Raw genomic sequence first — 16,338 nt, 5'->3', positions numbered from 1 at the left:
CTCCTGTTGCCTTGTCAGCGTGTCGGTCATGTGACTGAAGAAACAGGAAGGGTTCGTAGGAATTTTGCACTGCGTAACACAGCAGGTTAACACATGTGGATTGACTGAACGTCATTCTTTCAGGTCTGAGGCTCTCAAACCATGATCTAAAATACTGATATTTTCAAGGTACAAGGCGAAGGCACACCGGTTTGTTTCAGTGCTGTCACGTGATTCAGTGCTGCATTCAGGAAGTGAATTAGTAATTATAAGTAATTTTGCAGCTTTGTGTTATCACGCGCGTTTACTAACTGTAAGGCTTGCTTAGTTAGAGTACTGATCTCATCGATAAAAGCATGAAAAGGAAGGAAACTCTGATGGATTAAAAACTCCATGACAATTAATGACGTCATAAAAATGCCTTGCACTTATTTGTAGCTGGAAAAACATTACTCTTGAGAAGTCACGTGCTTTTCTGTTGCCATCTTGTGATCTCTGTAAATTGCTCAGTTGTGTTGTGTTCCTCTTCAGACTAAACATGGCATCTCTGCTGTTCTTTGGGTCACTGCTTTTACTCTCAGGAGCAGCTCAAGGGTCCAATAACTCCATCCCTCTGGTCATTTGGCATGGAATGGGTAAGACCACTACTGTATCCAGTATTAATTAATATTAACCTTATTAATATTAACATGATTTGCTATATCATTTGTAAATGTTATATAAGGTGCAAATGCATATTGTAATGGAATGCATTAAACTGTTGTATTACAGATAAAGATTAATGCATTAAACTAGAGTAATGCATTAGTATATATTAACAAACTATGAACTTATACATTAATACACTGTAAACGGTGCAAACAAAGTTATGAACACTTGCATTCTTATTTGTTTCAATGTTGACGCAGAACTAAAAAGCTGGGCAGCATGGTGGTGCAACATTGCCACCTCATAGCTCTAGGGTCCCAGGTTCGATCACAAGCTTGGGTTACTGTCTCTGTTGAGTTTCGCATGTTCTCGCGTGGGTTTCCTCTGGGTTCTCTGGTTTCCTCCCACTATCCAAAAATATGTAGGTCAGTGGATTGGTGAAGGTAAATTGCCCCCAGGTGTAAGTGAGTGTGTGAGTGGTGCCCTGTGATGTACAGGCTCCGAATCCCTTACCAGGATAAAGTGCTTACTGAAAATGAATAAATGATCTAAAGAAAAGACAAACCTTTATTAATCCTTCATGGGGAAATTAAAGGTGTCACAGTGGCATGATAGTAAGAATAAGAAAAGTGAGGTAGAAAATAAATAAATATAAATATGACAATGGCAGTGTCAGACTGAAAACTGAGGTTTATTCTATGTATGATTTAAAATATTCTATTGGCATAAAGTGCAACAAAGTTATAGCATATTTTTAATGCTGATAATCAGCTGAACTCAAATCAGGGGGTGTGCCATTAAGCCTTATTCTTAAATTTCACAAATGAACCACCAAGAACAGATTAATTAAGGCTTTATTGCATAACTGAAAGGTTTGTTTGTTTATTCATGCTTTAAACAATCACTAATCAGTACAATAAAATTAATTTTTGAATATTATTACAGGGTATTCATCTAGACATTCATGCTTTGCTAATGTTAATTAATAATGTAAAGATCAGGGAAACGTATTAACTGTAAAATATTATCTGTAAACAGTAAACTGTAAAGTGTAAACCAGTGAATAACAGACCTGGCACACAGACTATTTTCAATCTTGTTTGCATAGGAGATAACTGCTGCAACCCTCTGAGCATGGGCGCTATAAAGAAAATGGTGGAAGAGGAACTGCCTGGTATATACGTGCTGTCTCTCATGATTGGAAAGACTATAGCAGAGGTACTCAGGTTCAATGTCATGATGCATTTTACGTTTTTTTTTTTTTTTAGTTTTTGTTTTTTATGTCAAAAAGGAACCAACACAGTTTTAAAGTTTTTTGTTTTTAATTTGGCTCATTAATCTGTATTTCAGGACACAGAAAGTGGATTTTTCGTGGATGTTAATGAGCAAGTGGCGTTTGTGTGTGATAAAATAGCACAGGACCCTAAACTGAAGGGAGGATATAATGCAATGGGCTTCTCTCAGGGCGCGCAGTTTCTGTAAGTACTGTGCTACTGGAGTCAATTCATGACGATCTGGAGTGAGAAGAAAACACTCTGATGTTGTCTCTTTTTTGTGCTTGTCTTCTTCTCAGACGTGCTGTGGCACAGAGATGTCCTTACCCTCCAATGAAGACTCTCATCTCAGTTGGTGGACAGCATCAAGGTGGTGAAATAGCTGTTCAGCTACTAACAGGAAATGTGCAAGTGTTTGCCATTGTAAACTGTATTCAGCAGTTCAGGGAGTCAACTTGAAATATATATAAAATGTAGTGTAGGTAAAAGATAAACTCTCAGTGAAATTCTCAATGAGGAAATATGACATATAGTTAACCATTTCAGGTAAGCGCAGACTGTATCACATGTCTAAATGGGATGTGTTACTATACTGACATGCTACTTAGGTCAGGTTTCATTATCATGTCCGTTTCATTTCAAGTTCCTTTTCTTGGTTTATCAGTTTTGTTGTTCTGCTTTACTACACAGGAGTTTATGGTTTGCCTCGATGCCCTGGTGAGAGTTCCCATATTTGCGACTGGATCCGGAGGGCACTGAACTCTGGGGCCTACACAGATGCAGTGCAGAAACAGTGAGACTGTGATTTTCTTTTGCGAGGGTGACACTTTTAGAGATAGTCAGTGATCATTCTTGGCCATGGAAAATCTAAGTTATCTTTTATCTTTATATAACCGTGTGGTTGAATTGACTAATCTGATTGGTCAGATGGTGTTGATTAATTTTCTATAACAGTAGTTCTGACAGTAGTGCTGGCTGTAATTCAAATCATAGGTTTATATTAATGCGTCTGTTGAAATACGTTATCATTTCTATTGTAGCAATTTGAATGCTGGATGCTTAACATAATCTAAGCCAAATAATAAACAGATTTTTAAAAATGCATTGTTATTTAAAAGTGATAAATGTATAGTTGGTGATATGGTGAAACTTTCTGCAGGGAGACATGTATTTAACATTTATGCAAGGAGTCTGAACAATCAGAGCTTTGTCATGGTCTGTAAGTTTTCCATCTCTGGAAAGTTCTCATGACGGAGGTTTGTGCACTTTCAGGTTTCTTTGTTCAAGATTCAAGATTCAAGATTTTTATTTCTTACATACACAATTATATACAGTATATAACTTGCAGTGAAATGGAAACCTGGCCTACTCCTCTTTAGACTGTGCATTAAATACTAAATTAAAGTTAAAATTTAAAAATCAGAAATGAATAAGAAATAATAAGAAATATGATATGAACTATGAGCTATATGTACAGGAATGTGCGAAAGGGGAACATTCCTGGACACATTCCTGTAACAAGACGAGCTACGTGAAAGACTGTATAACTGCTATAACATTAGTGACAACAAGAACTTATCTTATCTTTCACATGTTGCACAACATTAAATGCAACGATAAATGCATGACATGTTGTTCATTAATAAATTAAAAATTGCTGACAAAATGCTGTGGTATGTGAGGAATAAAACACTTTGGGACATGCTGTTATTGGGAGATAATAAACTTTGGGGTGGTAATGCATCACACCACCCCATTGTTGATTATTTTCCTGTAACTGCTCACCCCAAGTGTTTTATTCCTTACGTAACTGTGCACATTCTTTTGCTTTAGCTTGGTGCAGGCGCAGTACTGGCACGATCCACTCAACGATGACTTGTACAAACAGCGTAGCCTGTTTCTTGCTGATATAAATCAAGAGCGGGTACGTCCATATTATTCCTCAAGAGTTGCTTAGAGGATTTCTTACTCATTTTTTCCAAGTGGAATACAAAAGAATACAAACGAATCTCATTAATGAATTAATATTGTTTTATAAGTCGCAAGTGCTAGGTTAATGTCTGGTACATGAGGTAATAAGGTTTAGATAAGAACATATCTGATCACATCTGTACCTCACTGCCATTTCTTAAAGGTGGTGAATGAGACCTACAAGAAGAACCTCATGACTTTGGAGAAGTTTGTGATGGTTAAGTTTCTACAAGACACCATTGTGGACCCTGTGGTATCAGAGGTAATAGAAGGTCTGGAATTAAAATCTTCTCATGAAAAGCTCAACAGTTGCACATCTTTGCTTATTTTACTTCCTCTCTCAGTGGTTTGGCTTCTTCAAAACTGGTCAGGCTGAGGAGACTGAGACTTTGCAGGAAAGTACCTTATATAAAGAGGTAAGCATTGCACAGATTCCCTTTCCTAGCTAAATAATAATTTCAACATTTCTGTCAGAGTTTCCTACATTTTTATTCCATTCAAGCAGAATGCTTGGGGTAGGGTTGAGGCCCACAAGCTTCCTTTTTCCTACCTGTTTTGCAAGTGAAATTTCAAGCCAAGAAACCATCAGTGTGTCTTGTGATTTTTTTTTTTGTAGGATCGCCTGGGACTGGCAGAGATGGATAAAGCTGGAAAACTGGTGTTTCTTACCAGTGATGGAGATCATTTACAGTTTAGTCGAGAGTGGTTCAATGCCAAATTAATCCCCTATTTGCGGTAATCCCCCAGCTGTCTGTGTTAATACCACATCAGTAATGACAGAACTGACGCTCACATACCCTAATGCTGGACTACTTATGTCTATCAATCTAATGACACGTTATGTACTAACTATAAATCAGCTCAATTTTATTGCACTGACGTTTTGCTTCATAAAGTGGACCACAGTTAAATCAGATTCACCTGACCCTCAACCCGAATTCATAATGCTTAAAAATATCAAAATCTAGGTCTAGGTCTTAAATTTGAGTTAAAACCTATAAACAGTAGAATATTCTGTACCGTGTGTTCATGTGATTGTAAAAATTCATGGAAAAACATTTGAACGTCCCAGCAAGAGTAGGTGAGCTTGATGTAACTAAACTCAATTTTGGCCAATCCCAACATAACTCCAAGGTTTCTAATCTTACTCTAACAAGAAAGCCTTTTAACCTGTTAACTTTACAAGGAAGGAAACAGCCTGAAATTGTATGACTTCAATTTTAACAACTAAGTGACAGTGCTGAATTTTCTGCTTGAATTTCTTAAATTGTTAGTTTTATTTTTAGGTGATGTTTTAAGACCCAAGTTTCAGAGAGTTGAATTCAGATTGGGTACATTTAATTATTTTATATTTTCGGTGAAAATGTTCAGTAAATTCAAATTATTCATCTCTGTTTCTTTCAGACTTCATTAAATGGGGTTCAGGTTCTGGTGTATCTGATTTATAGAACAGACTGATTTTGCATAGCAATCAGATTCTAGTGTGAATGTGTATTTTATGTCAAGCCAACTAATAAAAAGTCTAATTTTACACTTCTCAACCATATATTTGTTTTAATTGATGCTCCCAGGATGGGAAATTCAGTTCCCCAGACTCTCCGTGATTCAAATTCCTTTTTTTGTCGTTTAAATCCTGATTGAAAACCCATCTCTTCACACTGTACTACAGTGTTCAACTTTTGTGTACAATTTAAATGTTATCTTCTTTGTTGTATACTCTGTTCATCAACCTTGAGCTAGGGAAATGCACTATATAAGTTCATTTGATGATGATGATGATGATGGTGGTGGCACATTAATGAATTTAAAGGTAAAGCAGAAAACTTTGTGGCGTTTTAATATATATTCCCGGGCAGCCTTCCTAGACTGGTCCCTAAGCAGACAGCTACAGAAACAGTGAGATGGTGTTTGAGAGCCCGAAATAAGAGCACAAAGTATTTCTCTCCCTTTGAGAAGATTTTGACATGCCAATAGCATTTAGGTTGAAGTCACTTGTGATAATGAAGACAGTATATGGGTGTGCACTTTATTTTTGGTCAGGTAGCAAACCAAACGCTGTATTTGGTTCCGCTAAAATAATGTTTATATTTGTTAAGTCTAATCTCTGTTCTCTTTTAGAAACTACAAGGGAATTTAATCAAACTAAGTGGCTTACCACTGATGACTTTAGTTTTGGGGTACTTCCCTTTATTATTACAGGTAAAGGTTCATTATGCTGATAATTTAAGTTCATAGGACACTTTATAAGCATAGTGCTTCTGAAACCTAAATTTGGAGACTTGGTTACTGTAGCAGTCTGACCTCACAAAAACGAAATATGACTTAAAAAAAAAAAGTGCCTAGAAAAGTCATTACTACAAAATTCAAACCACAAAGTAATGACAGAACAAAGTGACATTCATTGCAACCATTTTAATGTTATCGTCCTCCAGTACTAATAATGAGCAGAATTAAAATTGTTGACCAGATAAAAAAAACTAAATACAACAAGACAAATTAATAATAAAAAAGAAATTTCACATGGCCTGAGTGCTATGAGAAGAAAAGGATTTCAAGAGGATTAAGTAAAAATAATGGATGACAAGTCTACTTCAAAATGTTTATACTGACCACCATAGGAAATAATTCGATAACTACAATTCAGTGACTGGTCAATTTGATGATGCCGACATCTAGAGTCTCAACAGGAATTCTGCAGCTGCATTTATGCCTAACAATTTTTTAAAGGAGAAAAAAAAAAAAAAAAAAAAGATATTTCTACATAAATGTCCACTGTCCTTACTGTTCCTCTTATTTTCAGTTATATCATGGAATGTTCCTTTACAGTGCTTTAGGGAATGTGCTCTGTGCACCAGAATACAGTATGTAATGGAAGTAATATTCCTTTTTATTACGAGATCTTTTAACATTACTTTTGCATCAGTGCTAAGATAGTAAGAAAATGCACCAGTATAGTTGGTATGCAATCCATCATTTTCTCCAATTAGTCATCTAATTTGGGTGATACCACAATTCTTGGTTTTAATTACCCCCAAAATACAAATAAAATCAACATCAATGTCTGAAATGCTAGCATTGATTTTGTCTGAGGAAGGGGTGTGTGCTTTAGGACAGATTTGCATATATAGAACAAAAATTACTAGGACTCCATCACCTGAACACAACGTCTACCCCCTGATCACATAAAACAAATTAAACAAACAAAAGACCAAGAAATTAGACAAAATAACCAACGAATATAAAGAATATATGCATAATTTTGGCTGTTCACATTTTATTTTCCTTGGAATGCTTGAAAACAGCAAAACAACTTGATTGTTGGCAACGAAGGAATTGCTATTAAATATCAAATGGAATGAAAAGTTTCATTATGCTGCATAAAGCAAACAGCCATCTCATTGGCTGAAGGAATGTTCAGCCACACCTCTGATTGGCTGATGGGGAGTTTGGACACAATTAGCATTTCAGTTTTGTTTGTGATTGGCTGGTTGGTCTGTCAGTCAGGTAGGCATTGGCAAAGGGGGTGGAATATCATAGGTGAGGCGTTTATCCTGCAATCTCCGTAGCTGTAGTGACCAGCTTTTTGCCGTCCCATACTGTTTTGAATTGCTCAGGGACAGGAATCTCAGTCTGGAAAAAAAAAAATGAATAAAGAAACCATAAAATTAAATTTCATCACCACCTTGCACATTTGTATTTCTTGGACATTCCTCTTATTAATCACATAATTCACTCCAACACTCACAAATTCTCCATCTTTGCCAGGCACCAGCACATTCATCTCTGAACTCTTGGCACTGATTATCTCGCACGACAGAGAGGCCTGACTCAGGTACACATGGCAACCATCCGTCTTATTGATGGAAATGGTTGGAACTTTGCCCAAAACCTGCATATACAGAAGACATTCAAATATGCAACAAGGACAACAGGTGTGCTGAAGTGTTAATGTCATGTAAGGCTGTCAAATAGAAAATCTGAAATTTGACTATGTAGATTCAGCATTCAATTACATTTCAATAGTATAGAATTATATGCTAATTAATGGCACATACAAAATATTAGTGGTTTTACTACACTGCGCTATGTTGATGTCACAAACCAAGGAAGATAAAAATTGAGTTATGCCTTCTCAAGCAAAAAAAACATTAAAAAAAAAATCCTTAATGTTTTTGAAATAAATTTGGTTTTCTTCATTTGCACACAGTAATGTTTTCTTGTCACTAACATCTAACTGAACTTTACAGTTCTAATGACATCTTCATATACGCTTACCCACATATTTTCACTACACAGCGTGTAACATAACAGCATTGTAGAACTAACAGAACATTACTGAGATTCAACCACAGAAAACGAAAAAACTCCAATAAATGTAGGATGGAAAAAAAATTACTTACATACATCATTACCAGTTTTATGATGCCTACTTGTTTGTTTTTATATCCAGTTAAAAAAAATCAATTCATAATTTAAGGAAGTTGTGAAAACAAAAGGTATGTAATTTATGGTATACTCCATTCAGACTCCTTTTCCTACATCAAGCAACAAAGCACATTTGTGCAAAAAAAGTTTAGGAATAGTGTTTCAATAGAGTCACATTTATTGAATGAAAGTATTACATGGGACAGCCCTCATAAAATGTGTTCCCTCTTTGGACTGAGTTGAATATATAGATATACTCACCTGGACTTTAACATCCTTGCAGTTGATCATCTCCACAATACCCACAACATCATCAAAAACAAGGCCCAATTTCTTGCAGTTGTCTGCAGACAAAGTGACATGGTTTAAAAAAAATAAAATAAAAAAAATCAAAACAAATGTAACTTCTTTTTATGCTGCACATTCTCAAGCAACATTTTGAAAAGCAGAACATCCGTCTGTGTGAAGTGGGGGCAGTGTTGCATCCATACCTAGAGTGATTGAGTTGAGCTTTCCCTTTATCTGCAGAGTGCTGTTGTTGCACTTGAAGGCATAGACCACCTGTTTGAGCTCTGTCTCACTGATCACAAGGCCCTGAGCACCCTCATGGTTCTCCTATTAATTACATCAAAAAGCCAAGAGAATTTAAGAAGTGGGAAACATGAAAAAAACTGATATCTCCTTAATGACAACATTAATTCCACAGACTTTGTGACAATTCTTCCCACTTACCACTCTCCATTTTTTGCCTTCCAGCTCCAGCACTGGAGGCAGAGTGCGGGCTGGGGCAGCAGTGGCAGTTGGCCGGGCAGCTGAGAAGGGTTTGGGTCCTGTGTGCACAGGGCCTGCCTGAGACCTCAGGTGAGGATTCTTGTGGGTCTTCTGGGCATCAGACACATGCTTCAGCCCTGAATGTGTATTAAACAGATATGGGTGTTTAAGGCATAGAAAATGACCCTGACAGCTGTAAAAAAAAAAAAAAATATATAAAAAATTAATTAAATAAATAAATAAATAAATAAAATTAAAAAAAATTATATATATATAAATAAATAAAACAACAAGTCTTCACCACAGTACTTTTATGACCACTCTGTTGTAACAAACAAGCAAATTCTCAAATAATGAACAAATTCCCTCAGTTACTGCTGCACTATTACCATAGAGTTACTTCTCATAGATCTGATGGTTTGAGAACTGATTAGCTAATCAGCTTGCATGCTGTACTTGTACAGCTGGCTTATCTACTCTATAAATATTTCCATGATTGCTACAGCTTCAAAGCACTTGCTGATAAAGAACATTCAGAATCAAGAAGGCTTTTTAAAGTAAAGTTATCATTATAAATACACCACAGTAGTTACCGTAGTTGTAATGTAACTATTTAAACTAAATTTGTTGATGTAACTGCGGCATGTACTGTTACTCAAAGTCAAATTATTGTTTTATAACAATCATAATTTACCTCACTTTATTTCTGTAAGCCAGCTGCCTTTGAGACAGCCTGACCTTTTTTATTTTATTTTATTTATTTATTTTTTTTACAGCCAATATCATTAAAGCAAATCAGCTAGAAAATTAACATCATTCATAACACAGTATAGTAATGGCCTCTGACTAATTTTACCTTTAGTAATGTCAGCTCCCTTGTTGAGGGAGGCAAAGAGAGCACTGCGGCTGGTGGAGGATGTATCTCCACCTCCTGCCTTCTCCAGATCAGCAGGTGGAGGAGGGGGGCCGGGAGGAGGAGGAGGAGCAGCTCCACCGCTTGGAGCAGAAGCTCCAGATGCTGAGGCAACTGGACCCTGTGGTAGACAAAAAGCAATAATAATATACCCTTATAATTACTAGAAAACCAAAAGTCAATAGCAAAATAATAATCAACAACAAAAACAACAGTTATAATAATAAAGACAGAACTAAGACCACAACTCACACTCTTGCTCCAGACCAGTCCGGTGGTGTGATGCTGCTTTATGTATGCTTGCAGCTCAGTCCAGATTGACAAGTAGGCCTTGACCCAGTCCACGTGAGTTTTGTCCCTATAAAATAAGGCACATAAGACAGTTAATAAATGGTTATGAGTACAAAATATGGAAAACAGACAATTTCCCTAAAATCCAATATGTAATAAGCCACTACAGAGCTTACTTGTCTTTGTAATCCTTGAGCACACGGTTTGTGTAGAACATGGCAGCATCCTGCATTTCCTTGACATAAGGACCTGGCTTAGGAGCCTAACAAAATGAAAGAGAGAGGTCATTCAGCATTTCCACCAAGATTTCAATTTATGTAAATCTCAACATTAAGTTTCCTATTCAACTGGAAATAACAGTAGAACAAAAACACACATTAATGATATAATTTAGCAACAAAATCTACTATAGCCTCACCTATATTACTGTTCAATAAAAATTCAAGACACAAATGCCTCAAGCTACTAGGCTGATACACTGAGCCATTGTCACCAGATCACCGAAAAAAAGCCATAGCACACTGTGTCTCTGTACAATAGTTTCTTTCTGCATGAATGAATTGATTGTTTCAATCAAATACACACTGACTGACCACTCATATACAAAAATACCATGTCGACAGAACTCACCATGGCGACCCAGCCGAGGGCAGGCACACTTTCGCTGACGGCTGAGAGGTGGTTGAAGAGCGGAGAGGAGCGGTTCTGCTCTCGGAACGACTGCACTTGCTGAATCATTTTAGACACTGGAGCCAGCAGAGATGTCAGAATGGCCTAAGAGAGACACACGTATGACAAATTAGACAAAATTAATTGTAACAAATCCGATATTCATTTAATAAAACTCAAATTGATCATAATTCTTACTACCATCACTAATTTACTTACATCAGCGGGTTTCTGAGAGCAGGAGGCCGTCACCAGAAGCTGCCTCTGACAGGTGAAAGCTTGCTTCATCATATCAGCCTGCAAAAAATTTACATTACAGAATAATGATTGTGGCAGAAGAAACACAGCTGTAATTCAAAAGAATTGTCGGTTGGAGGGTTGATCTGTAAGCAGTGCTTTACATACATGCTTCTGAACATCGCCGCCTATCTTCTGACTCAGGGCGAGGTATTCAGCAACAGGGCCTGAGATCAGGGCATCAAAGGCCTCGACGTAGGCAGACACAGCTGCAGACAGAGAGCAATCAGAGTATGAGTGGATGTCAGAGCATGAAAAAGCACTGCACATACAATGTTTTTCATTCAAATTCACTGCTGACTTTACTATCTAAAAACAGCCTGGGCTTGGCAGTCAGATGTCCTTTGCACTCCAGCAAAAATATGGTTTGCACTGGATCAGCAATAAGGAATGAGACAGTGTTTAATTTGCAGTACCTCCACCGGCCGCAGCAGAGCCACCTGCGCCTCCACTGCTGGAAATGGCCTCCAGGCGGCCAACAGCAACCTCCAACCTCTGCACCAGACTCGCCAGCTCTGCCATGCCTATCAGAGAGACGCACTGTGACTGCTGATAATCTAATCACTAACTAAAAGGACAAACCTTGACTCAACTATGCTATGACATTTGATTATAAACTCTTTATTGAATATATTGTTAATGAGAAGAGAAAAAAAAAAACTTTTGCATGCAAGAATGCAAAGAAATAAGCAACAAAAGCACAATCCCACATAAGATCACCCTACACTGCCGTCTACAACGTACAATGTACTGACAGACTCCTGAACAAGTGGGAATGGATGTGTCATAACTCGTCTCTCAGAAGAAAAAAAAATGCATACCGCATACTCTCCGAAGAACAAACTACTGCAAAACTATTCAAATTGGAATATGAAGAAACAACATTTCTGATGAATATAAAGGAATATAACATTTCTGAGACAACAAGGTCAGCTTCCTTGCCTACTGTTGGGAGTTTTCTGAGCAGAATTTTCCTTATTTGCTTATATCTCTCATGCCTCATGCAAGAGAAACCTGATCCACCAATCCAAACGAGTGACTCATTGTGTCCACCTGAGTGCTTCTGCACAGGAAAACACAGGTAACCCAGGTGTGCTACCTTCTAATGAAGCGTTGTGCTATTCTGTAGGGAAAACTCATTTAGCAATTATATGTTAGCAAGTTTACATTAACCAGGTGAATTCTGTATGCACACAAGCAAGAGAGGATTTACAGTGTAGAGCTCTATGGTACTGTAAGGTCTCTTTGACAGATCAGGTAAATACAAAGAGAGAAAGAGAGGGAAATTGAGAGAATTTGAATTTCAAAGCAAATGACCTGCAGACTTCTCTTTCGTCCATCCTCACCTGTCCCAACAGCACAGTTGAAAGTTCAAAACTGTTTTCCCCAAACTACAATTTTAATGCTATTGATTTCTTATTTAAGTAGACTAACACTGAGTTGGCACTGTATCCTGCAAGCTAATTTTGACTCAGATGGTTGAAACGTGCAAGGAATTTATATATACGCCCACTGGAAAGCTTGAACACCAAGTGGCTGCCAGTGCAAACAGGCCAGTGAGCAAAATCATTAGTGTGATTATTTTTGTGGCTTTTAAATCAACTTAAGACACTGGTGGTCAAAAATGTCCATTTAGGGCATCTCAGTAGGAATTTGTTATTTAAGGCAACTTGGTAGGAAACATCTGCCAAAAATGTAGTTTTAAGACCATTAGCATAACAAAACGCTTCTGGTGAACATATGCAAGTGTATGCTCCTAGAAACAATCAACACATATAAAAAACAGAAATACAAGTAGTATCACCTATTTGTATCTGTTTTAAGCACAGTGTGATGAATGTCAGAAAATGTCACCGTTTTGATGTCGATCATTGTGAAACTATACTTAGTATCAAAGCCAAAATTATGGTGTTGTGACAGTGCTACCATGAAGATCTTAGGCTTTTTTTTTTTTTTTTTTTAAACATATGTTTACGTATGCACGAGACTTAACTCAAATGTTTCATCATTCCCCAGCAAAAATGTGGTAGGCTGAAAACAGCAATTTTTTAGCAGAAACATCATTGTGGTTGTAGAAAGCACACGTGACTCCACTGTGATTACTGTAATCCTTAACCTCTTTGTATTTTTCGTTAAGATCTTTCCTATGGCCTGAGAAATATCCTCGTACACAGCCCAGGTTCTGCAGCTTTTTTTTTTTTTTTTTAAATAAATGGTTGTACCTGCCCATAGATTGATAGGATACGTTTTCATCTGGACTCCACTGTGTTATCTGAGTTGCAAATGATTAATTGTGGCCTAGCAGATCATCAAATAAAAATGACTATAACTATAATCAGATATGAATGTTTAGATGTGAGAACCTCATCTGGATGTGGCCCAAGATCCTACGTGGGAAAAAAATTTCAAAAAAAAAAAAAAACGCATTCAGGCATTTTACATTTACTCAACAATATCCAATCTGTGCCAGAATTCAGCAAAACAAACCTTGACTCAAATATGCTATAACATAGACATATTGTTAATAATGAAATAAAAATGACTTCTGCATTTGCATGCTGTCAGAAATGAGCAAAAATTGCTGGAATTGTTTAGAAAGTAAATACAGCCAGAAGGCTCAGGCCTAAAATCACTAGGCTATGATGTTCAGTAGGAAAGTGTACAGAGCTGTGTGGTTATGCTTTAACAGCCTCAGGGTTGAGCACATTTGCAAAAGACATGAAGGGATAAAGCTACAGTCTAGTGAGGACAAAAACAGGTCATTTCTGCTTTAGTCTTGGGAGAAGTAGGCCAGATGATATCCATTCTTAGAGCAGGCTGTGTGTGAGCAGTGCCACATTCACTGCTGCTTTCATGAAAGATTAAAAAAAAAATTATATATATATATATATATATATATATATATATATATTAACCTGAGGGGCTGAGATCAAAACTACTAACAGATAATAGGATAATAGAAAATCTGAGATTTAGGACAGTACATGATTGAATAATTCCTTTTAGAAACAAACAAACAAACACACACACACACACACACACACACACACACACACACAAACAAGGTACAGAAGGACCAGTGCTTATGAAAACTGAGTCTCTCCTGCTATTTCCTGGAGCTGCACACTCTGCACAAACAACAGAAATACAAAACCCAAAACTTTCTTTCCAGCCGCCAGACTGAGTGAAATACTCTGATTTCTGATTGCACATTCGTGAAACAGAATTAAACATCCTGTTTGGACTTGACAAAAACAGAGCGGCTGAGCTGAAAAGACGCCTAACCGAGCAGCTCTTCATGCCGTGTCATCGCCTCGAAGCTAACCGCTCACAGCCGCAGCGCCGCTTCATCAGCAGCACATTTATACCTTCACACGCTAACTACATCCATTTGTTACGCCACAGAAATGACACTTTCAAGCATTTCAAACTCATTTCCTTACCTTCGCCTTCTGACAAACGCTAATACGTATCAAGGAAGCTTTTTTTCCCCCTCTTCTCCACAGGTCCAGTGGGTGTGTTGGTCTCTCGGTTCCGTGTCTCTAGTCTTCCTGTATGTTATAAAAAAAATTCCCATCAACCCCCGCGCGCCATTTCCGCCCCGACTCAACAACGCACCGTTCGACTTCCTTATAAGGGCAGAGGAGAGGAGTGCTAAAGTAAAGAAAGAAGAAATGGGCAGGCAGGAAGAACAAAAAAGAGGGAAGACAGCACAAAACCACAACTAATGAAAGATAGAGAAGGGAACATTATTTCCTGAGTGTGCATTCTTCAAAAGCAGAACTGGATGGATGGATAGTCATTTGTATGGAATTGAGTGAGAAACCTTGAAACATGATCATACACATGAGTGCAGTGCACTAAAACATTCAGATTCAGCATTCTGTCATTTCTATCAGTTATGATATATTGCAATTAGTCTTAAAGATACACTTTTTTGTGACATTTTCAAGCACCACCTCACTGCAAAGAAAAAAATGTAGAAGTCTTTATTGTTTACACACATGGGCGTGGCCACATGGGTGGCACAGGTGGCAGTTGCCACCCTTGAAATAAGCCTGGCCACCCTTATGCTTTCTGAGAAGTCTACTACAGGTCAGCACTTCATGAAGAATTAATGCATCATGTCTAGCAATTAATATATTGTAGCATTGTAAAGCAAATGTAGGTGGGGGGAGTGAATGACCAGCGCTCTCTTCCACCCTCAATACCATGACTGAGGTGAGACCCTTGAGCAAGGCGCTGAACCCCCAGACTGCTCCCCGGGTGCCGCAGCAAAAAAAAAAAAGAAGAAAAAAAAAAAAGGCTGCCCACTGCTCCGTGTGTGTGTGTGCACTTGGATGGATTAAATGCAGAGCACAAATTCCTAGTATGGGTCACCATACTTGGCCAGAAGTCACTTCACTTCACTTCACTATATGTATTTGAAACTACTGAGCAACTCTGAAGCCAGTACAATATCATTAAGCTGGCATTTATTTTACACCAAAAAACAAACCTGACACCGTGTGAATACGAATGTGTATAGATAACTTAGGTGGTGCTGTCAAAGTGTCCTCTTAGTGTGCTTTTGCCCCTATGCAAACACAGATTTTACAGTATTTAAATGTGGTTCCTTGTTTTTGACTCTTGTTTTGACATGTCCACAACTCATTTGTCTTATATATCGTTTTGAAAATTACTGATTGTAGCCTTAGGCAATATTTTTCATACAACACTTACGCTTAAATTGACAACTTAACATCGCAACACTGCAACAAGTTTAACTGACTTTTGTTAATTGCACTTTGTCTTTTACCAACCGCTCTCTAAACTGAAAATATAAAGCCTGCATGCTTGGGCTTGCTCTGCTTCTAATCCCTTATGAATAGCAGAGATTCAATTGTGTACTGATGACAAATTTGCACACTGCACTAAAGGCAGGATGGACTTGGCTCTACTCAGTGTAGGCTGTGTTAGCATGTATAAGATAACAGTCTCAGTTAAGAAATCAGATGGCGCACCCTATGACTTTAGAAAGTGACAGGCTTACTGTACGTGTTATCTAATGCAAGTTAAAATCCGGATGGTGCCACTGTTGTTAGCTAATCTGTAACGGTG

General features: G+C 37.6%; 2 protein-coding genes across 4 annotated transcripts; one reads left to right on the top strand and one right to left on the bottom strand.

Annotated features, from left to right (window-relative positions):
• Positions 1-11: 11 nt before the first annotated feature.
• On the top strand, positions 12-5,403 carry ppt1 (palmitoyl-protein thioesterase 1 (ceroid-lipofuscinosis, neuronal 1, infantile)). 3 transcript variants are annotated; one of them, XM_026930149.3, is made up of 10 exons: positions 12-123; positions 511-614; positions 1,736-1,845; positions 1,978-2,105; positions 2,201-2,271; positions 2,592-2,694; positions 3,735-3,825; positions 4,036-4,134; positions 4,217-4,288; positions 4,489-5,403. In XM_026930149.3, exons 2-10 carry the CDS (start codon positions 518-520, stop codon positions 4,609-4,611), a joined length of 894 nt encoding a protein of 297 aa, XP_026785950.1. In that variant the 5' UTR covers positions 12-123; positions 511-517; the 3' UTR covers positions 4,612-5,403. The 3 variants fall into 3 exon arrangements, with proteins under 3 accessions (XP_026785950.1, XP_034154459.1, XP_034154457.1); XM_034298568.2 differs by lacking the exon at positions 12-123 and adding an exon at positions 233-251; XM_034298566.2 differs by lacking the exon at positions 12-123 and having other exon boundaries at positions 258-614.
• Positions 5,404-6,604: 1,201 nt separating this feature from the next.
• Positions 6,605-14,838, bottom strand: cap1 (CAP, adenylate cyclase-associated protein 1 (yeast)). Its single transcript, XM_026929759.3, has 13 exons — positions 14,682-14,838; positions 11,655-11,762; positions 11,347-11,447; positions 11,161-11,238; positions 10,903-11,046; positions 10,449-10,534; positions 10,234-10,339; positions 9,925-10,102; positions 9,030-9,205; positions 8,789-8,912; positions 8,559-8,641; positions 7,618-7,761; positions 6,605-7,502 (listed from the first exon to the last, which is right to left on the bottom strand). The coding sequence occupies exons 2-13, from the start codon at positions 11,758-11,760 to the stop codon at positions 7,419-7,421; spliced, it is 1,410 nt and encodes a 469-aa protein (XP_026785560.1). The 5' UTR covers positions 11,761-11,762; positions 14,682-14,838; the 3' UTR covers positions 6,605-7,418.
• Between the last annotated feature and the right edge of the window lie 1,500 nt (positions 14,839-16,338).

The sequence above is a fragment of the Pangasianodon hypophthalmus genome, chromosome 23 (genome assembly GCF_027358585.1).
Source record: "Pangasianodon hypophthalmus isolate fPanHyp1 chromosome 23, fPanHyp1.pri, whole genome shotgun sequence".
NCBI lineage: Eukaryota > Metazoa > Chordata > Actinopteri > Siluriformes > Pangasiidae > Pangasianodon > Pangasianodon hypophthalmus.
Note: the sequence above shows the minus strand (reverse complement) of the source record. Positions and strands in the feature narration are given on the sequence as shown.